At 39.0% G+C, this 26739-nt stretch overlaps 1 protein-coding gene across 1 annotated transcript in view; it reads right to left on the bottom strand.

Annotated features, from left to right (window-relative positions):
- Positions 1-12636: 12636 nt before the first annotated feature.
- Positions 12637-26739, bottom strand: part of BOD1L1 (biorientation of chromosomes in cell division 1 like 1) — a 36796-nt gene continuing 22693 nt past the window's right edge. The window contains 11 exon segments of the mRNA XM_036381726.2: positions 12637-13774; positions 14892-15035; positions 16710-16863; positions 17312-17396; positions 17502-17536; positions 20796-20841; positions 22691-22725; positions 22806-22881; positions 24131-24204; positions 25177-25261; positions 25877-25956. Of these exon segments, the coding sequence (XP_036237619.1) occupies positions 13666-13774; positions 14892-15035; positions 16710-16863; positions 17312-17396; positions 17502-17536; positions 20796-20841; positions 22691-22725; positions 22806-22881; positions 24131-24204; positions 25177-25261; positions 25877-25956 (923 nt within the window). The 3' untranslated portion in view covers positions 12637-13665.

Genomic DNA, 26739 nt, shown 5'->3' with positions numbered 1-26739 from the left:
TCTCCTTATTTCTATGCTAGGTTTCCTCCTAAAGACATAAATGGCTATATATTCCTTATTTTCTGATGTACTTACCTGTAGGATAGCAATACAACCTGGATAAGATTAGCTTGCTTTACTAACAAAAACCAAATCAGCATATGCAAATGGCCAGGTTCTTCTCACTGTCATTAAGTAAAGCTTTTGCAGACCCTGTATTTAGCTTTTAATCTGTTTTACTTGCAGTCCCTGATAGAAAAATTGAAGTAGAAATGTCATGTATGAGTCAGTCATCCATACAGTATATTTACTTGCTCTGAATTTTCCCCTATTATTTAGTAGAACATTTCAATGACTATCTACCATATTACAGTACATGCATTTGCTGTGTGCAAGACTTTAGGCTTTTAAGAACACTCTTAGCACAGATTAATCATTTGATGTTTATTTGGTACAACATCATATGAAGTCCAGGTTTCCTTTACCACTGCTTTTCCACCTATATAGAAATAATAACCTTTCCTACTTTTTGTTTGAAGTAGTTGAGCTCACTTTTCACATATGATGGACTAATTTGGTAACTAAATCAATGGCTGCATTGGGGTATTTAACATTTAAATAATTTTATTGCTTTTGATGCTTAGGTAAATCAAATGAGCCTCTCAGGATACTGGCACTGTTTACATTTCTGAAGTGATTTTGCCTCTTTGTCTAGGAGTCACCTCTTTATTGAGAGCAATTCAGTAGAAATTTTATATTAATGTTTCTATCTCTTTATTATTCATATGAGGAATAGACACCCACCAACGGTAAAATCTGGGAGTGTTTGGGACTTATAAATTTTCACAGATCACTGGTTGCTCAAAATTTTCAGATTTTGAGATCAAGGACTTGCTTGTTTCACATCCTTCTCCCACTGAATAGGAAGCCTGAACTGTGGAGATGGGATGTGGCATTTCTGTGTGTTTTGGGCACTCTCCTGCATGCAGTGTTGGCTGTTGGGATGCTGCTTTGAGGAGCAGACCTGACTCAGGAGCTCCTCTACTGACTCAAGTGTCTCAAACATGGTTTGCTGTGGAGATGAGAGTTGTGCAATATCCATCCTATTTTGGACCCAGGCCTGTGTGATTGCCTTCCTGTGCTGGAAGGGCAGTCAGAGGTGTCAGAGCAGCAGCAGCTGCACCCAGTGTTGGGTCTGGTGCCAGGAGTGCCCAGCAGAGAAGGAAGCCGGGCAGTTTAGACCGAGATTCTCACTCCATGTGAGGGAGGCACCCCAGCCTCCTTGGGAGCGCTGTGACCCCTCCGGGAGGGAATTCCCCAGCTCTGCCTCCAGCTCTGCCTGCTGTGTGATGGGGCTCCCTGCCTGCAGCTGCCTTGCAAGCTCACAGTGCTGGCCTTGCCCAGTGACCTGGGGTGGAGCAGCCAAGCCAAGCAGTTTGAGCATGGAGAGCTGGGATCCAGGGTTGAGTTTATGGAGTTAGGGCAATTAGCAGGTTCACTGTGTGAGTTGTTTCCACTGGCAATGAGTTTGTATGTACAGTGACTGTACATTTCATCTGAACACAGTTTTACATTAAATCACTAATTCTTTTGGCTTGCTCAGTGAGAATCCAAATACTTACATGAACTTCACAACTAAATTAGCGACTCTCTTTTGTTCAGTACACCTGCAGATTTAATTGGCTGCCTGAAAATTGCAAACCAAAAAATCAAACATGACACAAGTTTTCTACAGGCAATACAGGTATTGTTCTGATTTTCTAAGTATTTCTTAAAGGAAAGAGGCTTTGGGCATGTCATTTGTGGATGACTACAAATAAGCACCCTGTCTTCTCCTTTGTACCCTACCCATTACATGACCAAGTGTAAATGAGAAAGTTGGAAAAGCATCCAGTACTAAAGGATTCCTATGACTTAGTGGAAAACTTTTGTGATGGGAGATGGACAGAAATGTAGGTGGACAAAACATCAGTTATGGATTCCTTGGAAAACCAAGAAAATCCTTTTATTTCTCCAGGTTTTTCACAACTAAAGAATGCAGAAATATGCCTGCAAATGAAATGGAGTAGAGGAGTGCTGTCTGGAAGGAATGTTTCCAAGATGGCAAACTGTGATATCCTGCACTATGGATGAGGTTATTTTTGGCAGGACAAATGAGAGCTTTCTGCTCTCCCTGCTTTGGGAGGAGGGTAGTCTGTGGTGTGACCTTCTGGTACTTTATAGTATCATCTGTATTTTACGAGGGCTGATTAACAACCCCATGCTTTTATCCATGTTCTCTTAGGTTTCCAGCCCTGCACAGGACCAAAGTAAACTGCTGCCTGTAGGAAGCATTAAAACACAGGCTTTGGTAAAAATGTTGCTATCAACTCTCCTTTCATATCTCTGGAGGACTTCAGATGTGTCTATATTTCTTTCACACACTGTACACTTTGTGCAACACCTCTCAAAGACTGTTCTGCACCAGATATGCTCCCTCATCAGGAAACACAACTCAATAAAATGAGTTGTTATGCTTTATAGTTCCAAAAAAAGGTGTCTGCAGTATAGTCTTCTGCAAAATAAGCAACAAAGCTGTTGTAGTCCCAGATTTTTGTGCTGTTGTGATGATTTGGTCTGGCTGTCTGAGCTTTCCAAACACAGATGGTATGTATGTCTCTGGATCAGTCATGGATATCCATACCTCTGACTTTACCCATAGTCATCATGCAGGGAACAAAAATCTCCCATGGGCAAAGGACCTTTATGTACAATAATATTTCTTTCACAGGGTTTAATTTATCTATTTTAGTGTGTCCTTGACATCTAACTGTAACAAACCTCTGCAAGAATAAGACCTGAATGCTGACCCTGAATCCCTCTGAGCTGTTGGCAGGCTCTGGAAGAGCAGCAGTGTGCTGGAGGGAAGAGTGGACATCCTGCAGTCTGTGGAGGATATGGGAGAACTTCCACCTTCCAACCCCAAATGCCTCACTCCTTGGCCTGCATGTATCCAGGTGCACCCTACAGCTCCTGGGGCTGCTTTCCTCATGGTAACTTCAGAAGCAGGCCCGGGCAGCTCAGGTACCTGCTTTGGTATAAGGTAACAGCTGCTTTTACAGAGGATATAGTAAATGTCAGAACACCTGGATAATGAGATAGTGAGATCCTTTCAGTGAGGAGGAGGCAAGCCTAGCAGCTGTGGAGCTGAAAAGACAAATCAGTGTCATGGCAGGGATCTGTGAATTGTTTTGTTCCAATAGCCCCAGCCCTTTGGACATGGTATGTGATAGTGGTGCTTGTGATCATTACAGTGCCAAACTCTCACATTCAATAAACTGCTTTTCAGAAAGTGTTGATTCTGAGACTTGTGATAAGGCCAACTTACAAATATAATGGGTTGCTACAGGCTGTAGCTTGCTTAGATACATATCCCTTGTCATGTGCCCCAGCATCTGGGCCCCAGCTGACAGAAAAATCCCCTGTGCATTTTCTCCAAGAGCCAGAGACTGTTCAATAATTTCCTTGAAGAACAGGTTTTATTTTCCCATCTTCTGGGTCAGCTGTTTTTTGATGTTGAGTCTGTCCCAGTTCTTGTTTTCTGCATCCTGGAAGCTAAAAGATGATTCCAGTCACATCAGAGTTAACTGAAAGAAATGAGGGATAAGGATGGCTAAGGAAAAGGGGATTATGATTGCTTACTTGATATTTACACAACTTTCCTCATCATATTGACTCACAGAAGCTAGTACAAATAAGGTAAAGGCCCCCTAGGTAAGGGCTAACCTGGGTCAATGTCAGTACCTCTATGTACTTTTTCACCCACAAAAGTTCTTGGTCATGCCAAGAAGACTGAGACGAGGGAAGAATGGAGCTGAAGAAAGGATTTTTTAGGAAATAAGAGGAGGACAAGGGCGAAGGGAGAGGTTACATTATATGTGATTCAAGGGTGTGCAAGAAACTGATGAGGACAAGGGAAAGGGAAAGGAAAAGAACAAGCAGAAAGCTAAGGAGAATGAGGTCTGAGGGGGATCCTGTGGGAGAATTCAAGTGCTGGGATGGGAACAAATGGACATTCAGTGAAAGACAGGTCAAATGAAAAGTGAGGATGGTGGGAATTAGTCTGGAAAAGTGCTAGGAAGAGTGGGCTAGGAAATGAGAGAAATGAGAAGGACCTAAATGCGGAAACAGAATGGAATGGAATGGATGGCTTCTATTAAACCACCAAATCTAACTCATTACACTTAAAAAAAAAAGGTTAAATGCACTGTTCCTGAAGAAGTTTGATGTGCCTATAAAGATAGACCCATATTACATGGAATTTAATATTGCATCTGGAAACAAAACACTTGGTGGGTTTGGGCTTGTGCGTGGTGTGCTGCCCAGCCTCTCATGGATGCAGAGTTGAAGAACGCTGTTTCTCCTCAAAGGGGTGAATCCTGCTGAGCAGCAGCCCAGGAGGAGCTAGTGGGTGGGTGGCTCAGGACACACAGGAGTGGTGGCCCAGGAGCACAGCATCCCAGCCCTGCCTTGCTCCTCTCTCGAGCCCTTGTGGGCCCTGTCTAAGCTGCCCCGGGCTCTGGGTTCCAGCGGCAGCAGCGGGATCCAGCCTGTGCCTGCCTGTGCGCCCTGCCCGCCGCTTACCTGGCAGGCACCCGTTGCCATCTAGTGGCTATTGTAGGACTCTCCGTGCCTGGAAAACAGTTTTTTCCCTACCGAATTACAACCCAGCAACTGCTTTTCTAGAGAAGATTTGCACAATTTGTCCCCACGAGCTCCTGAGTGACTTGTTCAGAAGCACAGGAGTGATGCTTGAAGTGGAGAATGAGCGTCCCTTTCTGAGCACCCAGAGTCTGGCCTTGCTTTGCAACAAGACAGGTCATTCCCCTGCCTTCTAGGTGGGTGTTTTACAGAAGGAGGAGGCTGGGAAAATCTCAAAAGCAGCTGAACGAGACCTCAGCCCTGCTGGGCTGGCTCCCTTACTGACAAATGGGAGCTCAGCAGCACCAGGATCTTCACCTCTCACTTTTGATGATTCTGGCCAGATTATTGGAATAGCCTGGAAGCTTTTTGTCAGTACATTTTAGTATTTTCACCCCAGCTAGATCCCAACTGGACCAAGACAAAATACTCTAGCTGCTGGGCCAGCACAGAGCAAATATTGGTCCAATGGGCATGTTGAACTGGCTCCAGACCATTCCTCTCCCCTGGTCCCTGAGAATTGAAGACATGGTGCAGAGGGACAGTTTAAGACTGATGCCCTTGAGTGAAAACTAAAGTAATTGGATTCCTTTTCCTTTTAGAGCTGCCAGTCACTTTCCATTGCTTTTCCCCTGAAGAAAAGAGATGATAAAAGCTGAGAAAATTTGAGAAAGGTGGGAAAAGAGGGAGAGGAGTGAAGGAATGAGATCTGTGAATCATGCCCTCTATTCACTGGTGTCTTTGAACAATCCGGCTATCTCAAGAGATCAAGTGGAAAAGTCTTAAGGAAAGAATTAGGAGAACTTGGAAAAGTGGAGTACCTCCCTTGCCCATTGTACTACCTCCTTGAAAGGGAGACCACTATGAAGGAATGGAAGAATTTTCCTTCTCTGTCTCATAGAGTGCCTCAATACAGAGCATCCCCACATCCTTTACTGAGGTAGCATCTACTTGGCTTTATGTTCTCTTGTGATGGATTATTCAGTTTTGGGTTATTGCCACTGTGGTGTATAATCATCACAGCAAATAATAACCAATTTTACTTTAACTACTTATCACTTACACACTGAGCCTATTGCTGTTTTCAGAAGAATAACTTCCCCAATTCTAGAAATACAACAAAACTCTGTGAACATTCATCATGAGGTGATAATGGTAACTGGACACTATTTTGTTCATGCAAGAAAAATGAAGCTCACAATATGTCTGTGGCAGTAAAGCTTTGTGCATGTGTTACACAGCACAGCTGCCTTTCTTCTTTCTTGGATGCACTTGAAGAGGATCCTTGAGTCTGCTAGCTCCAGGCTGAGACAAACCAAGGTATTCCTGCAAAGTATGATTGCAGGGCAAAATCTGAAGATGTTGTATGAAATCCCCCCCACCATAGATGCTTTATAATGAAAACAACTCCCAACCTTTTATTTATTTTTTTTAAATGCAGAACTCTGTACTATTTATATGTTTATTTCAAAACAGAAGAGACATTTGCTTTATGCTTCTGCCTAAATTGAGAAATTGAGGGCTTCATGCTGTTCTGCTTTTTTTTATTTCCTCAGTGGAAAAGTGGGAAGGAAAATATATCAGCCACTGAAAGCTGAGAACAAATACAGCTTTAATTTTTGAAAACAGAAAAGATCAAGTAAAATGCAAGTCTTAAGGGATAGAACCCCACTGTAAAGAGATATGGTCATACAGGGAATAAAAGGCAAAAGGCAAAAATTGCAACAGAGAATTTCAGGCTAGGAAAAAATTCTTTACATCTAAAATTCTTTAATCATGAGCAAGGGTTGGGTGACATGGGGGTGGGGTGTGTTTTGCCATCACTGGGTGTCTGTGGGATCTGGTCAGACATCACACACTTGGGACAACCTGGAGCAAACTGCCCAGTGGACCAGCCAGGCTTTTCCTCCCCCCCTGAGAGTGGCTGTCCTGTGGCTGACATCCAGAGGTGTTGGTGCCAAACCTTCATAAAGAATTGGACCAACTTCTCAGAGCCTCCAGCCCCTCTCTGGTGGTCTGGTTCCACCCAGCACTGTTGGCAGCAGGGTGTGGAAAGGGCACCCCCTCCAGGGCCTCCCTGGGCTCTGTGGCCCTTCATGCTCATATCTGGTGGCTCCTCTTCTCCACTTTCATGCCAGTCTCTGTCCCCAGACCCTCTTCTGATCCAGAAAAGGACGTGGCATCTTGCTGGGAACAGATGACTACCATTTTGCTTTTAATTAGGGCTTCCCCAAGAGGATATTTCCTGTCATTGAGGGCCACATAGAGTTCTAAGTTCAAAATTAGTTGAAAGAAGTTTTATCATAAGTTTTATTTTTCTTTTTAAAGTGGCCTTATATTGCCTATTTACTTAGCATGAAAAATCCTGAACAAATAGAGTTAAATAAGCACTATATTACTGAGCAATCCTTAGCTCTTGTTTATATAAAAGGAGCAGAGTGAACCTATCATTGTCTGAAAGAAAAGTCACATTCCAAATCTCTGCTTGCTTTGGGCACCAAAGCGGGAATGACTATTTAATTTTAACATTTTCAAGTTTATATACTGGAACTGATGCTGGAGTATCATGAATGTGATCACAGAGCATTTTTCTTTCATGTATTCCTCTTTATTCATTCATTTTAATGTATGTTGACTCATATAAATCATCGCACAGCATGTGTGACATGTTACAATGAAATCTAGAAAAGAAAAAGACATCATTGGAGGGCTGAGTTCTCCAGCTGACAGTAGGACTGATAGCTTTGATACTGCTCTGTTATTCATTCTCAGTTACATCCTCAGTACACGTACAGAGGTACAGCCAGTGCCTGTGCTGTCCAGCTGTGTGATCAGCAAAGGAGCTGTGTTTAAAAACCTGGCTCAATTTTGGTCTATTTGTGTGGTTTGTGAGGGTTCAAATTATTCTGAAATATTTTACAGAGCTTTTTCTACTTTAGCTTTATTGCCACCAGCTAGTTAAGCTGGATAAGAGCTGCACTTTGTGTATGGCTCAGCTGGAGCCACATGTAAGCATTGCCCTTCCACAAGGAAAAGCCCAAAATGGAGCTCACCAGGACTGCAGCAGGTACCCGATCTCCAGACTGAACTCACAGAAAGATTTGTGTTTCCCCAGTGGAAAGCATAGATATTTTCAGTGTATTTGGTGACACCAGGGACCAGGGCTCTGCAACAGCTTTCCTACATTTCAGGGGACCTGAGCTTGCTGATATGTGATATTGATGGTGAGGGTAGATATACACACCTTTCAATTGTCAGTATAATTTGTTGTCAACCCTAAACAAATACACAAAATAAAAAATATCATCCTTGGTGATGCATAATCTGTCCTTCTTTCAAGAAGCCTCTTTGTTTTGTCACTAGAAAGGATGAAGCCCACAAATTACCTCACTGTTCACTTATACACCAGTTATTGATAGACAGGTGCCATAAATGACATAAATGGGAGAGCTAATGGTGCGCCTGGATGATGAACGTAAGGGCACTCAGATCCATGGTACAATGGGAAGGTGATTTCACAGCCCCTCTCTGCCTCATGGACATCTTTGTGCAGGCAGCAGGATTTGCCCAGTTTCTTCAGCAGCTGGTTTAATAAAACAATCACATTAAAAATTTATCTGCAGTTTTGTTTCATAGAGGTAATTTCAAGCTCCCTGATCCAGCGGTCTGTGACTGTACAACTCAACATTGGCATGGAGAAAGGCACTGGCAAAGGGGCAGAAAAGGGAAGGTGAAAAGTGTCTTGCAGTCACAGCCTGACCATGCAACTCCACCCCTCTGACAGACAGTGCCAAAAATCTATTCATGCCCTACTACGTTACGGCCATTTCAAATCATATTTTCATTCCCCGGTTGTTTGGCAAGAGTGTTATGTTCCTAGCTTTAAATACAGCTATCCAGGGACTCGCAGCAAGACATTTATTTTTATGTTTTTCTTTTGGACTTTATTCACAAAGCCAGCAAGGATAACTAAAAAGCTGAGATTTGAAAGAGGAGGCGGGTTTAAATGAGAAATACCCTTTCAAGGAATTTTGGTGAAACATATTGAAACAGAGATTAGAATGGAGATAGAGTTTCCTTGGTGTTTAAACTTTCATGTTTTAGTAGAGAAAAACCCACCTTGTTTGAAACAGGCCCCAGATTTTTGAGGAGCTGATGGAAGTAATGGAGTGTGACATACATAGCTGGGACAAGGAATATTCTGGAAGAGCAAACTCAGTATCTTTAAGAAGTTGCCAAGACCTGCAGATGGCTGACATGGGCAATTTCCTCCAAACTGAAGCTACAAGCAAATGAAATAGATGGAAGGTTCTTGAAATTGAAGGTATGAGTCTTTTGAGCTCTATACAAAATGAATGAGCAGGCAATTATGAGGATACTGGAGTTATCAAGAGTTTGGAGTAGGTGTATGCTGTATGAATGTGCAGTCACCTTTGTCAGGATGGTCCCATTAAACCTTAAAACAAAATTTTACTGGGAAGAGAATGAAAATGCACCACTTATTTTCACTTTTTACAATATGAACAGGTACAGCTTCAAGGAAATCAAATGCTGCTTTGAAAGGATCTGTAAAGGCTCTCAGTGCATCTCAGATTCAGAGTAGTAACTCTCTTCAGACCAGTGATGCTCAGCGTTGCAGAGGTGCCACCACCTCTTCCAAAAGCAAGGCAGCACCAAAAGTCTGTGGTGGCAAATGATCTTTTCCTAATGCAGAACATGATACAGGAATCAGGCCACTTTTAGGTGTAGACACCCAAGCTGGTGTTGGACTTGCTTCACAGTGGACATCTGCTGATTGTCACTACAACCAGGAGCACCTGCTGCTCTTGGTTGCCAAATGTTATGGGACATTTTTTTACTGAGTTTCTCTCTTTAATCTGGAGAGATTAAAGCAGCTCAGAACCTTATGCAGCCTCTGAGGGATTGGGGCCAGAGATTGTTCTGTATAGGATAGTCTTGGAACATTGGTTGGGAGAGAGAAGAGTAGATGTGTATTTCGGATGGATGTCACAGATTAACCCGGCCTCCCTCAAGAGAGAAGTAGATGTGTTACTAGAGAAGCTGTTGGAATAGAAAACTGAGGCACTCAGAGATCTGCCAACATCAGCAAAACCTTGCCCCAGCTGCTGAATGCACCTACTGACTTTGGATCAGGCTCTAGAGGGAAATTTCACCAGTTGCAAGACTTAAAAGCTTTGCCAGACCCCACCTAAAAATGAAAACTGCAAACTTGTAACTGGTGACCCTCTAGCTGGTTTAAAAATCCACCACCAAAAAAAAAAAAAATCATTAGTACATAAAATCATAGTATTTCAAGTTGAAGAGAGTTAAGAGGTGTAAATAGCCTTTAAGTAGAATGCATCAGAAATATGAAGAGATCCTGAGAACAAGCTAACAGTCAGCTGGTAACACAGGCAGCTGAGGTATGGCAAGCAAGATTAAGGTCCTTTTCTGTAAAACTCTGGGAGGAGTTGAACTCAGTCTTCCACCAGCACATCTCTGCACACTCAGTATCTTAATATTCAGAGAAATGAAGTTGTCCCAAGAGAAGGAACTGGAAGAACAAACAGCCACTAAAACATAAAAACCAGCCAAGTGGTTTAGAAATAGACTGGGATTGAAGCCTAGCCATGTTATTGCACCAAAAAGCCCGGAGCAAATCTCATCACAAAACACTTTCCGGACATTCTGTTTCATCACAGTGCAGGACAGTATTTTTCTCCTGACCTCTCTAAATTTGCATGGGCTAGGAAAATGTCACTGCTTTATACATATGTCAAGATTCAAGCTGGAGTACAAACCTCACTTCTGAAGAAGATGGGTGTGCATAACTGTAGCAAAAGATAGTCTTCCTCCCTCTCTCACTTTGCAGCTGTCTTTGATAGGCAGTATGATTTGTTCCAAGATGAAAACCAGGTGAGAATTGCAGGAAGAACTGTCACATAATGAGATAAAATTCTAAAGTACCTCCAGAGGTGCTTGTATTGTAATTGTGGATTCTGCAAAGCCAAAGAGTGCAAACACTTCTAGCTCTTCCTGATGATGTATAAACCCTTTAGACCTGCTTGTCTTACACTGGCAATACTTAGATACTGTGTCAGCAATAAATCCAGTCATAATCATCCACATAACCAGTGTCAGACTTACTGTGCCCAACTCTTCTCTCTACTACTCGGCCTTAACGTGACTCCTGCTGCAAACAGCCAAGGAAAACAGATTCTTCTTCCCCTCCCTGTCGTGCTCAGAAGGGCTCTGGGAGACAGAAGGTACAAAAGAACTGGAAGTTGTGAACATTCAATCATAGAACCACAAAGGCTGGAAAAGATCTCCAAGATCATGGAGCCCAACCCTTGATCAAATGCCACTATGTGAACTCAGCCACACCACAGTGCCATGTCCAGTCACTCCTGATCAGTTCCAGGGACAGTGACTCCACCACCTCTCTGGACAGCCTGTTCCAAGGCTTAACTGCCCTTTCAGTGAAGAAACCTTTCCTTATGGCCAACCTGAACCTCTCAAGTTTTGCTTAACTACAGCAGACCAGTACTGTTCCTGTAAAGTGCAATAGTAATTTAGATGACACTTTGAAATTACTAAGCAAAAAAAAAATTGGGAAAAAATTCCCAAGAGGGATTGACAGTGATGTGGCCTAGCATAAATGTCTATTTAGTTGACAAGAAAGGTGGCAGCAAGTGAAATTTGCATAAGCTGAAAGTCTGTGGAATTGTCAGTTTTTCCCCTCTCTTTACATAAAAGTGGCTGTCCTGCAGAAAGGTAATTCCTTTAATGCTTTCATATTACAGAATAACTTAATCAATGATCAAAGATACATTCCATACACAAGATGTTCCCAGATATTATTCCTAAATGTTATCCATCACTAGGGGAAAGGACAGTAGGCCACCTTTTAGGAGCTTAGCTTTGACACTGATCTTCACAGCTGTTTATCTACTGAGATATCAGACAACAGCCAGTCAAAAGGATCTGTCAGAGCTTTGTCAATCATTATAATCCTTCAGAAGAGCTCTGCCTGTGAAAGAGGCAAATATGAACTGTCCTGGAGCAGGACAGGTACTACCAGCAGAGAGAATAAATGATAATAAGGTCCAGTGCAGTGGCAAGGCTTCCTTAGGACCCGCCTGAGCAATGTCACTACTGAATCCAGGTGTAAGGAAACAAATGGAAAGGTGCAGGCAAGGACTCCAAATCCCACCAAAAGTCTGGAAAGCACCCATGGAAAAACAAGCAGTTTAGCCTTACAGAACAAAGGCTGAGACTAAATATACAACCTTGGTCTATGTATACTGCAGGGGGCAAAGGAAAAAGAAATGGAAAAAAGGAAAGATTCAACTTATCCTACAACTCTGCATAAACATCAGTGTTAGTAACATACAGGAAAGGAATATATCAATCAGTATGCTAGCAAGGTATGTATTAATATGGCAGCAGAGTTAAGGTAGAAAGCAAAAGTAATTGATTTTCAGAGCTAAGGTATTTTCTTCTTTCAGACTAATTTACTTAAAAAAGTATTATGTGAGCACTTTTATAGTGTCCCAAGGTAGGCAAACAGACTTTCCCTACTGTTTATGTATCTAACATGTAAGCACCTGTGAACATTTTTTAAAGACACTAACCAGGTAAAGTTTATAGACATGACTCCAACCAGACACGTGTAAAGACAAGTTCTCCAGTAAAACAATTAAAGGAAAATAAAATATGGCAACTCAGGTTTTTGGCAAACATTTTATATTTTTATACAAAAATCTCAGTAAGAAACCTAGCAGAATATCTGACCGAAACATCTGCCTTACAACAAGTTCAAAAAAAAAAAAACCTCACAAAAAAAAGAGAAATAAAGAAAAAAAAAGTAAAATTCCAACCCCCAAAATATTTTTAATTATAAACCAGAATATCAACAAAACACTTAAAATAATCTCAGATTGTTTGGCAATTCATCACATCATAACAAGAGACACATTTGATCATAAGAAAAGTTTAACTTTATATACAACTTCACTTGAACATTTGCTCTTACCAGAGTTAATATACATTAAAAAAAGATTCTGGCAATAATACCAGCTTCTATTTTTAATACCTGTGTATAAAATGTAACATAAAATGCTGAAGCTCTATAGTTAGGAGAAGTGACATTTGATTTCAATGGGTCCCTCTTTGTTGAAAAAGATAAATACTGAAAGAACACGTGTTTAGTTGCAAAATAAAACTTTCATTTTAGGGTGGTATTGGTTGACTGTGAATAAATCTAACCTAGTACTATTTATTTCTTGAAGTTGGTAGTAAATTTCCAAGTGAAAATATAATCTAGTAAGATTACATTTTAAATGCTGTACTTTGCCACAAATGTGAACAGAAAGGAGCCAAGTCCCTTTCACTATGCTTAACTACTTTAATGCATGCGAGAAAAATATTTTACCAACTGTCTGAGCATATTTTAGAGAACTTCAGATTTTAGACAGCCCTGGGGGAGCGGAGGGGAAGTTTCCTACTGACATCTGCATAGAATGTAAAATATATAATTAAAAAACCCTAAGATATATACTAAAGTTTACAGACCAATGCTTTCCGTATAATAAATAAAATGTCCATCATTGATCAGATTCATACACAGAGTAAAATACAACCTATTTTTACAAGTTTATGTACAAAATATTAGTAGGCACATGGGTGCCTTATGGGCTGGAAGCATCTGCATTAGCATGTCACATTGGGAAACTCCAACTTTCCAAGTCAGTGATAAAATATATAACTACTTTGTTTTTCATTCAGATACAAAGTAAACTTATTTTTCATCTGAAATAAATGTACATAATATTCTGTATAAACAATAGTTTATAAAGCTGTTTAAAATGTAACTTAAAAGTACTGCATTGTTTAACTTAGACCTCTGAAACAAGCACGTGCAAATCCCTTTGCTTTAAAAAAAATAGAAGCACAGATGTTTGCTTTCCTTTTGACTCTTCCAAGAACAGTACTGGCTGGTAAAGATTATCGCTTTGCTTTCTTTAGTGGTGTCTCCTCTGCCTTCTGCTGGCCTTTCCTCCGTACCACTGTTGGGCTGTCCTCCCTTTTACGCTTGGCAGACTGCATCTTTAACCTGAAAAACATAATCATTATTTCCACAATGAAGAGTGCTCAGGCATAATTCTATTCAGAGCTGAACTAAACTGTCCATCTCTGATATATTATTATATAAAAGCTTACTACTAAAACCCACTTCTTAATAACTATGGAGTACTAATTCTTTATGTTGGAAAGTGCTCCACATGTACAACTTGGGGCTAGGATTCTACTTCTTCCTTCTCTTTCTCTGGAAAGATTTGTGGATTTATAACAGGACATAATGGACTTCATTACCCTGTCCCCTGTCTCACAAAGAACAGCAGCAGCAGTGTCTCAAGCCCAGCATACAAAAGAGGAAGTAAAGGGCAGACTTCACATACCCTGTGCATTCACACCCATCTATATGCTCACCATATTCCAGCTGTAACTAACTGTAAATGGGCTTAAACTCTTGGCCATTCATAACCACACTAAATAATGGAGCTGAGGTGTACTGTGACAGTCATCAGTGCACAGTGCACAAGTTCTCCAGGTTCAGCCTGAGACACTGACACATTTCAGAAAGGATGACGGCTACACTTGTTTGGCATATAACACATTTTACAGGTAACTACAAGATGCAGAGCAACTGTGCATCACATTTGTTACTTATTCCCCTGGGATTCTGCACTATGATCTCAGCTTTACAAATTCAAAAGTATAACAGGAAAGGAGGGAAAGGGAAATATATTCAAAACTTGGCGTAAGGGCTCTCAGTCTCTCCTCTTTTTATCAGCTGATCTTAGATCTTTGAAGCATTAGAATCACGTCATCATATTTAGCTTTAACCTGAACCACCGATGCTCTTACCCCCCATCCAGGAAAGAATCACAGCTGAAGTTAAAATACTACATAAACAGCATTTTCATATTCTCCCAAGAGGTTTCCAAGGATATAAGAAAAAAATCTAGTCTTCCAAATGTCAAATAAAGGAAGAAAAAGAAAAAATGTAAACAGAAGAAAATCCTTTAAAAGCTTTTATAATTCACATGAGAACAGAACAAAACTAGTCTGCTGCTCAGATTTTGAAGCAGTATGTTACATATAAGGAAAGGATCACTGTACTGGCTTCCAGAACAAATCCTCAAAGTGAATTCAACTTTAATACTTACTGTGTCAATGGAGGAGATTTATTAATTTTTGTATCACTTGGATATCTTTTTTTAGCTGCTAGTTTCTGTCGTTTTCTAGGAGAAACTGAACTTGGACTGCTGCCTTTAGAAGTTGCACGTGTGGTTGGCTTGCTGGCCTTTTTTCTGTAACACAAAAGAATGATGAATTTATATATAACAAAATACTTTTACCAAGTCAATTTCTTCTTGCATTCCAAGTGCAGATAATCAAGACTGCACAGTATTTGCAACAAGTAAATCAAAGTTGCCAAACGAAACAGTGAGAAAACCATATTTGCCTGCTTCAAGACACACTGCGTAGCCAACCTCGGTATTTTTGTATCAAATGTAGAATCACAAGACTGCTTTACTGACAATATTTGGTATTTACAAAGAAAACCAAAACCAAACCAATCCATTCCAAATCTTGCAATAATTTTTGTACATAAGTGTCTATGTTTAAAAGAACATACTATAGTCTGAATTCACTCATGTAAGCCTTGGTATCCACGAGTTCAGAAACCTGAAAAACTGGTTATTGGTGATTAATTTCATAGCTTAGAAAACAGGTGACTTAAGTCAGAGAAATCCAGCAATGCTGAATATGAAGAAGCATCCTCTTCCACAGACTTATTCCCAGATGCTATTTATAAATTGCATACTGTACGCAGCACCTTAAGGTAGAAATACTTTGCTGCAATCAGAGTCAGAAAGGTAGCACTGGAAATCTGAGACACAACCCCAAATTTATAAACAAAGTTGATGTTTCCACAAGCAAGCAGAATAAACCCACAAATACCTAAACCTTTATTACAATTTTAGAGTTAACAATTATGTGAGACTAAAGAAGTCCCTGTGGCTTTACCAAAACTGTTGTTTACTAAGTGGTAGTGGTAAACCTTCACAGTTTTTATGTAAATGAAGAATCATGTAACTACTTACAGATTCAGTTCTGAAATTATCAGTTCCAGAGCACTGTGGCAACTGTGCTTCAAGTACTGCCCATAGGCTAACACATAATATATACAATAAAACATAATATCCTTAAGAGGGAAGTAGATACAGTCAATTGAAAGTAATTCCACCACCAATATAAAAAAAAATGCCTGGACTCCAATTCTCTTCTAAAAGACAGCAACACAGATCAAAACTTCCCAAAGCTGCTATGTTTCATTGTTTCCACAATAAGATCAAGAGGATGAGCTCTGCTAGAATTCAGTATGCCTGCAAAAAGGCAGACCAGTGTTAAGGCAGATGAAGAACAGCTTCCTGAAAACAGAACTCTTGCTACCCACACTTGTCTTGCACAGCAAGATTGCTTTCCAAGCTTGCAGATCACCATACTAGAAATGAAGTCCTCCAGTACTGCAGATTCATGTATTTAACTTGGAATGTACTTAAAGAAATAGACAGGGATTAATTATATTTTCACCTTGTTCCAACACCAAATACCAAAAGGTGAATTGTACAGTCAGCTCTGATGTTCCATTTTACCCATCAGAATCAAGTGTCCTTAGACTTAAATTCTGAGATATCACTAGGAAGAGTGGCAATAGGATCAATTCTTACCTTGTTACATATTCAAGTATGCCTTTTGAGACCCTAACAATTTCCCTTAACCTCACCTTTTGTCTCTTCATTCCTTGAAGAGTGGTACTAGAATTATAATGAAAAATATTTGGGAAGCTCTTATCAATTTGAAATAAACAAACAGAAAAAGGCAAAAAGAGGAAGTCACAACTCTTCCCTGCAACAAACCCCACAACTACCAAAAACGAGGTAGAAAAAAGCTTGTTATTGGAGTGTCTACACAGTTACCTTTGAGCCTCTAATCTTGTGGCTGATCTAGTTGTGGCCCCAGAATGTGTGTCATCATCTTCCTCACCATCCTCTTCCTCACCTTCCTCTTGCTCTTTTAGCTCATCTTCAGAAGACGTCAATTTCCGACGTTTCTTCTCTGGCTCCAGTGTTTCTGTCCATTTAAAATTTTACACATATGCTATAATTTTCCAAAAGGCCTCCAAAAGGATATGAACACTTAATTTAGAAAAGGTATTCTAGTCACAAGTCCCATTTTCAGTAAGTAATTTTCCATTTCCTTCATATTTCAACATTTTTAATTCACACTTGTTTGACTTAATCTTGCTAACACATTCACCACAGTTTACTTACACAGCTCATAGCCAGAATTCATAGAAAATTCATGAGGCTTTATAGAAGCATCTGGGATGTAGCAATTCTGACATGAGATTACAGCAATTTACACATATTTACATAATATTTACACTAGCTGTAACTCAATGATTTTTCCTCAAGAAAGGAAAATTGAATAAAGCTTATCTTGTTGCTATTAGTAAACAGAAAGGAACAGCAGTGTTTTCTTATTCTGTTAGGAGCAGCACAGCCTCTCATGCTTTTACCCATTTCCTCTGATTGAACCAGAGAGCGCCTGGGCTTTCTTCCCCTTTTACGCACAACCAGTTCTGCTTTCTCAGCTTCATCTTCCTGAAAAGACAAAATGGAACCATGCAAGTCAAGAACTATTTACTTTACACAGAAGACAGACATTTCTCATTATATACTGCTTGTAAATTTACAAATCACACTTACATTTGTTGTTTCTTTCTTATTAGATATGTCTGTACCTAAAAAAAAAGGAAAGAACAAAACTTGATCCTGAACTTCAAATCTTTTACCAATCAATTTAAAGGGGAGTTCTTCCATACTCTATCAACTTTGTATAAACATGACAGTTGCCCTAAAAACATTTCAAGTCTCTTTCTAATTTAGAAAATAGCTTTCTTGTACTTTTTTACATACAGAGACTGGGACAATGATTAAATTGTTAAGTACTAAGGCTTTATATGACTGACCATATTTATTGCTTTGTTGCATATGCTGTTTTGTTTTAATGGAAAAGCAGAAGATACTTTCCCCCTTTAACTACTGTCAACCAATCACAGAAAAATTTGGCTTAGAAGGGGCCTCTAGAGATCACCTTGTCCAATCTCCTGTTCAAAGCATGGCTAAATTAATTAATCTAATCTTGCACAAGATCTTGTTCAGTCCAATTTTCAAAGTCTCCAAGAACATGGTTCCTTCAGGTGATTTGTTCTAGTGCTTAACTGTGCTCATACTAAGATGAAGCTCAAAAAGACACTATTTAAAATTTTTCTAGTATGCGAATTACATGACTTCCTCTGTTGAAATACTTCTTACTTCCAACTCAGTAATTTTTACAGGCTAGCCCATACATGTTAAAACAGATTTTTAACTCTACATCCCATGTCTCAACTTGGCTTCTCTCCATGGTTACTACTTTTACCCTAACTCTGTGATGAGAGTGATTATTTTACAAAGCTTTTGAACTCTGTCAAATGGAATTAATCTCCAACACTGCAAGGATAAAAATCCTTAGCAATAAAAAAGAGAAACCTAAATAAAAGCAAGCTTTTATATATTTTACCCCCTGCCATAAAAACTGCTGTCTAATTTCTAAAAGCTAAATAACAGAGGACACAAACTCTAAACCCCTCACCAATTAGACTGAGAAAACAAACAAAAGAATGACAATGCCAAGGATCTAAAATAGATCTCAAAGAGCAGAAACATATTCTAAAACTCACAAGCTTTTTGGCACTCCTTTGTAAGGTTATGGGGAAAAACTTTTATACAAATGCAAATGAAGTAAAACAGAAATATAGTTAAGTGTTTAAAAAATAAGTGAAATAAAGCATTGGACTGTCCACTGTATTAAGCTCTACACACAACATAAGCACATACATAATACAATCAGCATGTATTAGTTCTATTGTGTTCAAAAGAGATACTTCATAATTCTGGTTCACTTTGGCAAATCTGTAGCAAAGGGGTTTTTGACTGAAAAATAATCCCATGTAGGTCCATGATATGCCTTTAACAGATAACCCTCTGTAAGATACCAAAATGTAGCATTTTGCCTAAAGATAAGTATAAAAATATTAAGACATAGTATCTAAAATCATACTAATTGTAGAGCAGCAACTGTTGATTAGTGTTAAGTAATTAGTTTCAAGCTCAGTGTTAGTGTTATGGGAGGATGATACTTTCAGAAAACATGTGTCTCTTAATTGCATTTGCTGTAGTGACCAAAAATAAAACTCTGCATCCCACTCCACATGTGCTTCTGTCCCTACTGCAAATCCTTATGCAGAACACCCAGAAAGTACCAGCGTAAGTGAACTGCACAGAGGGATTCAACTTGGCTTCCTTTTCACCACCAGGGGTTCTCAACCCCTTTATGCCCATGAATGCTAATACAGGATGAAAAATTTAACAGCACATTCCCCTTTATATACTCCTCCGAACATTGCTGTGATACCAACAGCCTGTTTGTTACCAGGAAAACAGAAATGTTACATAACACACTCAAACTTTAAGTACACAGTCAGGTGTCCGCTTTTGAATAAAAAGCAAAGCAGAATGCACTTTTATTCATTTTCAGATTCTTGTCTGTTCTCTTGGCAGTTCACAGAAGTCAAGTACCACACAATGAGCTAACCCTCCAGAGACAATTCTGAAGCATATGGATTAAAGCTGACATTTTAACAAATGTGGAGAAAAAAGGAAACAGCCCATATGTTCAGTGCAGCCAGATTAGTCTATCTGTAGAAACCTAAGCTTTTGGGAACTCCAGAAGACTTGTTTTGAAGGTTTGGTTTCTCAGATTTTCTGCATGTTTGTTTGCATTTGTTTACAAACCATTTTAATCTACTTTTCAGTTCATCTGCTTCTTAAAATGGCTTTTTAAAGTTTTTTTATGAATGGCCTTTATCGCTGGCAAGGGGGGCTATTTACAGACACTAACGAGACGGGGCTGCTGCGGAAAGCGCCTCGAGCTGTTTTATTTTTCAGCATCAGTCTCATTACATGATTACGACAATGGGAAGATGCCAGCAGTTCACATTCCAGGTAGCAAACAAAAAAACTTAATGTTACAAGTTACTATAAGCTTTTTGACCAATCACAAAAAGCAAAAGCATATTGACAGTAGTTCTATCCAATCACCATAAGCACACGTAGCTTTGGTTAAAACAATGCTTGCTTATTTCGAATACAAGACCTACTTGTAAGCCTTAAAACACAATGCACAGAGCTCCATTATTAAGCTTTAACCTTCCTAATATCTTGCTAGATAAACTTTCTGTAGCTTAGAGAGCTATTCAGACAAGCGTTAATACACAGGCCAAAATTAAAAAGACACATTTAAACAACCAGTGCAGTTCAGACTCTATACACAAGAAAAATTAGAAAAGGGAAATAGAAAGGAATTTCACTTAATTGTATTTTAGTTTGAAGCACTTAAAATACATTTTTGAGTTAAGCTAAACAACCGTGTTCCAAAGATCTTACAGCAGTTGTAAAAGAGAAAGAAATATCCCCTCAAGATACCCCTAAGATCTTTAGATACATATCCACAGATACAACAATTAACTGAATAAAATGTGAAATGTAATGTAGTAAGTGTGATGGGTTGTCACTGTATGAAAGAAAACATGCAGAAATGGAAAGCAATCACTAAGAGCCAGTCTGATGGGGCACCTACCTTCCTCTGAAGCTCTGCCATGTACCTAGCCTACTCAATCATTTGGTATATTCTGCAATGCATTATTCGGCACTGAGCAGTGCTGCTGCATCTTTGAACTAAATTCTTATCAAGCTGCTCTTTTTTGGAACTAAAAACTTGGTAGCAGTTAGAGCCAAGTCTTCACTTCATCTCTTTCTTCAGATGCTTTCATTCATGAATAACACTGACTGCCAGAGATGGTGTCAGGATGAAGAAGGACCCATGTGATTTTTGTGAAAACTCTCTTCCATTTCTTCCATCTTTTGTTTTATATGTTGAGGCAGGTATAATTTGCTTACCTGTTTGAGGTGTTTTCCCTCTACTTGCAGAGGTAGGAGACTGCAGCTGAAATTAAAAAAGTGGGTTTTTTAATTTAAAAAAAATCAGAAAAATTCAGCATTGTATTACATTATCACAGAAACTTGCTCACATTCAATGTAGAATGGATCTGTAAATCTAGAAAACATGAACATTAATGAGCACACAAAGTTTGTACTGTAGTTTAAGAGTAGGATGCATTTTTCCATTTTGATAAATAACAAACAAATCAGCCCATAAACAAATCACAGCACTTTCACTAACCTGACACTAAAGTCATTGCAATAAAAGACACAAAAGATAAAAGCAGTTTCAGTCAAACACATTTCCAAGTATTTAATTATCAACAAAGAAGTTAGTACAGTCACTTTAGAACTACAAGTCACCAGAAATTGTTTATTTACTCAGTATGCAGAAAAATCTATATATAATTACACCATGTCCCTATGACTGTCCAAAAACTTCAGTGCTTTCACCACTGAATGACCACACCAGGATGCCTATGGTTCCTCTAAAGTAGCAATGTGTTCCCACAGCAGCCCTGGGGAAACTGTCATGTCCCCCTGTCTCAGGTGGAGGGCAGGTATCACTCCTCCCTGAGCCAGCCTGCAGCTCACACCAACCCCTCACTCATCACTAGGAAGTACAAGACCTTTATACACTTGAACCAGAACAAGATGATTCTGTTCCAGTACTGAGGGTGCCAAGGTACACCTATTTCTGAGGGTGATTTAAAAATTAATTTTAACCCTTAACTGGACAAAAAAACCACCCCCCCCAAAAAAAAAACCCAAACAAAAACCAAGCCACAACACCAAAACAGAAAAACCAAATACCAAAATCCACACCAGTTCAAATTACATTTCATTAAATTAACATTAAAAAAAAAATCAATCAGGAAAGACTAGGAATTCTCAAACAGAATTCCAGCCAACCTGTAAGAAGGGACAGGACTCAAAGGGCTGCCTGAAATATGAGGACAGAACAAGCAGAGACAACAATTCCTTTTGTCCATAAACTAGGTAAATTCCCAAGATTTCCAACAGCCATGCCAGCTGCTACCTCACCAGGCAAGCAGGAAGAAAACCTGTGTTTCAAGACAACTTCATTTTTAAAATCCACCCTTTTCTATGCAATAACGTTGATTCTGAAATAGAGGCATTCCCTAGACAGAAGCCTTTAACCAGAATAAATCCAACTGGCTGCACTCCACAAACATGCCTGACCCATCACTGCCCTGTGCTGTAATCCAACTGGATTGCAGAAACAATACCAGCAGACCACCTTCCTAGCTGTGAATGTCCTTCACAGGGCTTAGGAAACAAAGCTACCACTGAGCTTTAGAAAACAGACATGTTTCATGAGCCCCTAGGTTACTCACCAGTACGTCTCTATCTCTCTCATGAGGTGTAATACAACTGCTTTACCTAATATTTTATTTTACAGCTATGGAAAGATTCTATGTGCTATTGTTATGATATATTCAGTAGAGGAGAAAACCCCTCATTTTTGAAATACAGTCACCCTTGCTCTTCAGGCCAAAATTACTCCCAGCATGAACCAGAAGTCACATATGCATACCACCAAAAATACACCCTGCACACAGGTACATATTGCTAGCTAGAATAACACTTGTATTGAGTGAACTAAGTGTGAAGCTGGTAGGTCATTTGCTACATTCTGAAATAACACTATATTTTGCTTAAAAAGTTCATCTACATTAAGAGACACTATTAATAAAGTTTTGTTTGCTTAGACTGAACTCAAGTATCTAGTTTTCCATAAGATGTTTCTGAAATGCTGTTAACTGTTAAGCAGATAAATGGCTCTTGAAATACTGTGTTTAAATGCACCCAAACAAAATAAAGGCACTTACATTCCCAGTGCTCATATCAGCTTTTGACTCCCCACCTGAGGGAAGAAATATGAGTTCAGAACTTGAATGTCACTATTATCCTTGTTTTCCCTCACAGCTATTATAAGCTACTTACCACCAGGCTGTACTGCTTCAAGAGGGTATTTACGAGGCCGTCCCCTTTTGCGTTTCACTACTACAGGCTGATTTTCCTATTAAAAATAAAGGACAGAAATATTTTACTGTAACTGACTTTTGGCATTTGAGCAATACAATACAAAGACTGCTAACTGAATTCATAATGTGACAGTGGCAGAAGTAGTACTTTTCAGTTAAAAAATAGATGAGGGAAAGTTTAATAGCAAGAGACACTGCCTGTTATGAAATCAACTAACATATGTGAAAAGAAACAAGACAACTCCCAGTTATACAAAATTCTCAGTGGTTTGACTCAGGCACAAAGCATATCTGAGAATGCAGTGCCTTCTGTTCTCCTAGCCCCAAAATGTCTATCACTTGGTCTCACAAACGCTGCTGGCTTACGCCATACAAGAACTCCAGACTTTACATCTCATGAGCCCCTTTTCCCAGTGCCATATAGCACAAGCTATGTCCTGTATGCTGAGCAAGTGCTTCAAACAGTTAATATTCTAATTACCCCAATACACAGATTACTGATATTCTTTATACAAACCTTCAGCAAAGAAGGGCACCTCCTTTTAAGCTTTGAAAGAGAACTTTTAAGTAACAAAGTCAGATGCTCAGATTGCAAAATCCCCAATAAGACTTTCTCTTATACACAAGGAAAGCTTAAATGCCTCATTCAGCATTTACTGAAGTTTAGCAGTATCTCCCCCAGAATGGTTCTTAGAGACTCAAGTCTTGAGTGAACAAATATAAAAACATATTCTTTAAATTTCCTTCTTCCAAATTTGAGGCAAAAAACCCACAAATGATGAAATCCAAAACCTTTCTGAGATCAGTGTCTATTTCTAGAGGCCAGCATCAATTTTAATCTCAAGGGATCAGACATTTGTTTGTAACCCATACTGTAGAGTATCTCAAGTACATGCCTAGGAGATAACAAAGACTTTAAAAACTGTTGACAGATAGTATTTTTTAAAGGCAAGTTTTATTTGTTAATGACTAAACTGTCCACATCAATTAGCAAGTTTTCAGAAAATATGATTTCTATATAATACAACTCTATATAATTGCTTTCTAAACATTTTGTAAGCACTATTAAGCCTAGGAAAGGAGTCAGTCCTACTTCCATATTAAGACATAGATGTTTTATGGTCTGTAAGTTTGTACTTTGTGACAGAGCTACATAAGTCCTTGGTACTTTTTGAAGACAATTTTAATATGACTGTCAACAAAATACAAAGTAGTTATGTACCACAAAGACAGTACTGTGAACCTGCACTATCTCAGTGAGTTAACATGCATAAGACCACTCACCTCAGGAGAATTTTCATTTGATTCTGGACTGTGCTTTTTCTTTTCAGATATTTCCTGCTCAAAGTTAAGTTCATCTTCACACATAAGAAAAGAAAAAAAGAAAGAAATTGTATACCTTTATTAGGCAAAAGAACTAATAAAAGCCACAACTTCCACACTGAAAACGTTATTTCATTCTTTAGCCCAAAATTCCCTAAAAACACCCATCAGAAATCAACACTGCTTGCCTTGTAGCAACAGCGTATTGATCTGCCAAAAATGCTTCCCACTAATGCCAGATGAGTTAGGGAGGTCTTCTATTTTAAGGTAAGAGGAAAAGCTCACACTTGTGACATACTATAAAATGGTAGGACAAATACAAGCCCCTATTCCATTTTCTCACATGTTCCATGAAACAGGAAGCTGAGGATACAAGCACCTTACAGAACAGATTCAGACTCGTCAACTTGCTCGCATGAGAAACAAAACTATTAATAGGCCAAACTAACATCAGGGAACATTCTCACACTGTTCCCACAAAACCAGACTGAAGTAACAAGGCCACATTAATTATGTGGACACACCACCTTTTATTATTTATTTTAGTGCAATTAAGTCAATTACAACAGTGCAACTTGCACTCTTTTCTGGTCGTTTACTCTACAGAAACAAACAAAACTGATCTGTTGGTTATGTCATGGATTTTTAGTAGGACAGCCCTTTCTTGTAGTCAGAGGTAGATGTTCTTATCACATAATGCTGATTGTTCTATTTTCCTCACCTACCTGCTTATTTCGCATCAGCTTTCCCAGCCAAGACACATACTAAAGCAGTAATGGAGCCAGTGGGTGGTAACAGCAAAAGCATCAAAACTTTTCTCATTGTTAAAGAAACTAAGATTAATGCATTATTTGCTAGCAGTAATAGAGCAGAAATCAACCAGAGAATATATGCAAGTATATTTGCTGGGATCAAGTTCCCACTTTCTCTCAAAAATCATTCAAATGAAAAGAAATGAGCATTCAATATGTGTTCAGAAAATCTGCCATAATGGGCAGTTTAATTACCTTTTTCTTCCACAGTACTTCTAGGAGGTGTTTGTGTTACATCAATTTCTTTGGACACTTCTGCTGCATCACCTGAAATAACTTCCTACATTATTTTGAAACAAGAGAGGAAAGATGCTTTACTACATATTAAAAATTGTGGTCAGTTACACTAAAAACAATACCCCATCCCGATACATGAGCAGTTATTTTACTCATCAAGGTTTTGTACTGTCTCTTAAAAACTTTCATGTTGAGAAGCTTCATCACAAATCAGTGGGTGAGGTAGTCCCAAATATACTGCATATACTCCTAAAAAGAACATTTATCTTGTCCTAATTCCTGTTTTGATTTAGCAGAACTCAGGTAAAGTGCAATACACCCTCTTGAAGAGCTCAGATCAGTACACCCATGCAGACATTGAACTGACTGGAGAGCTGGCATCCAACAATGCTCCATGAGATCCCAAGTTCCCAACTGTTGTGCAACCCAGTCCTCTCAGACTTCCACACCTCAGAGTCCACACAGACACTTGCCTTTTTTGTTTTTTAATTGTCTCCCCCACTGAAAAGTATCATCTGATTGTCAGTTCTTTTGTACTCAAGACAATGCAAAAGTAGTTTCATTATGGAAACATCTCCTAAAATAAACTGCTGAAAAAATTATGATTAAGATTTTAATTTTATTTACAATTGCAGAACATAAGAGTTCTTGAAAATACCTTGATGTTACCAGGTTTCATTTTGGAACACTGACTTTGTTCATCATCTTTTAGCACATCCTGAGCAATCTGCTGGTTGCCTGCAAAAGCAAGTGACAATTGAAGTGTTAAAAAAGTGTCGTCTGCATTTGTCATATTTTTGTGTCACTTTTATACCAGCTCACTATTACTGAGATTGAAAAGTCTGAAAAGCAGCCTCTTACTACCAAAAATATGAACAGAAAGTTATTCTAACCACTCTTTGAAATGGGAAGACAATAACAGAAGAGAATTACATGTTTCTTGTGTGTCACGGGTGTGGTTTGTTTTGTTTGCTTGTTTGTTTTTAAAGATAAGCTCAAAATTGAAATTTGGTAAGTAACACATCAAGAAATAGAACACCAACCTCAGCTTCAACTCACCCAGAGACAGGGAAAGCTGTTAATGCTATGTGAGACACTAATGAATACATGACTTCTAATCACTCACTTCATCAGATCACAATTCTTAGAAGAGGAATAAAAGGTCTTATGAAAAAATGCTATTATTAATGATACTAAGTTTTTTCTAAATTGTTCTGATGCTGAAAAGACATAAGAAGTTGAATCCAGAGCTTGAAGAGGTATTACATTGTCAGTCTTGTAATTACTATATCAACAAAATGCCCAACTTATTTTGATGCTAACTCCATCTAAATGAAATTTAGAAATGATTATGCCATTCAATGGACTATATTCCTTCTCAGTTTTTGCTTCCAGACAAAGAAAAGGCTACACTAAAATTTATTTCTTTCCACCTAAGAAAAGGAAGCATCCATCCCCACAAAGTTTAGATTTTCCTAATGATCAGCTTCCTTATCTTTTATTTTAGAAGGATAAAATTAG

This window comes from Molothrus ater, chromosome 4 (assembly GCF_012460135.2).
Source record: "Molothrus ater isolate BHLD 08-10-18 breed brown headed cowbird chromosome 4, BPBGC_Mater_1.1, whole genome shotgun sequence".
Classification (NCBI taxonomy): Eukaryota; Metazoa; Chordata; class Aves; order Passeriformes; family Icteridae; genus Molothrus; species Molothrus ater.
This window is presented reverse-complemented; position numbering and strand designations above follow the sequence as displayed.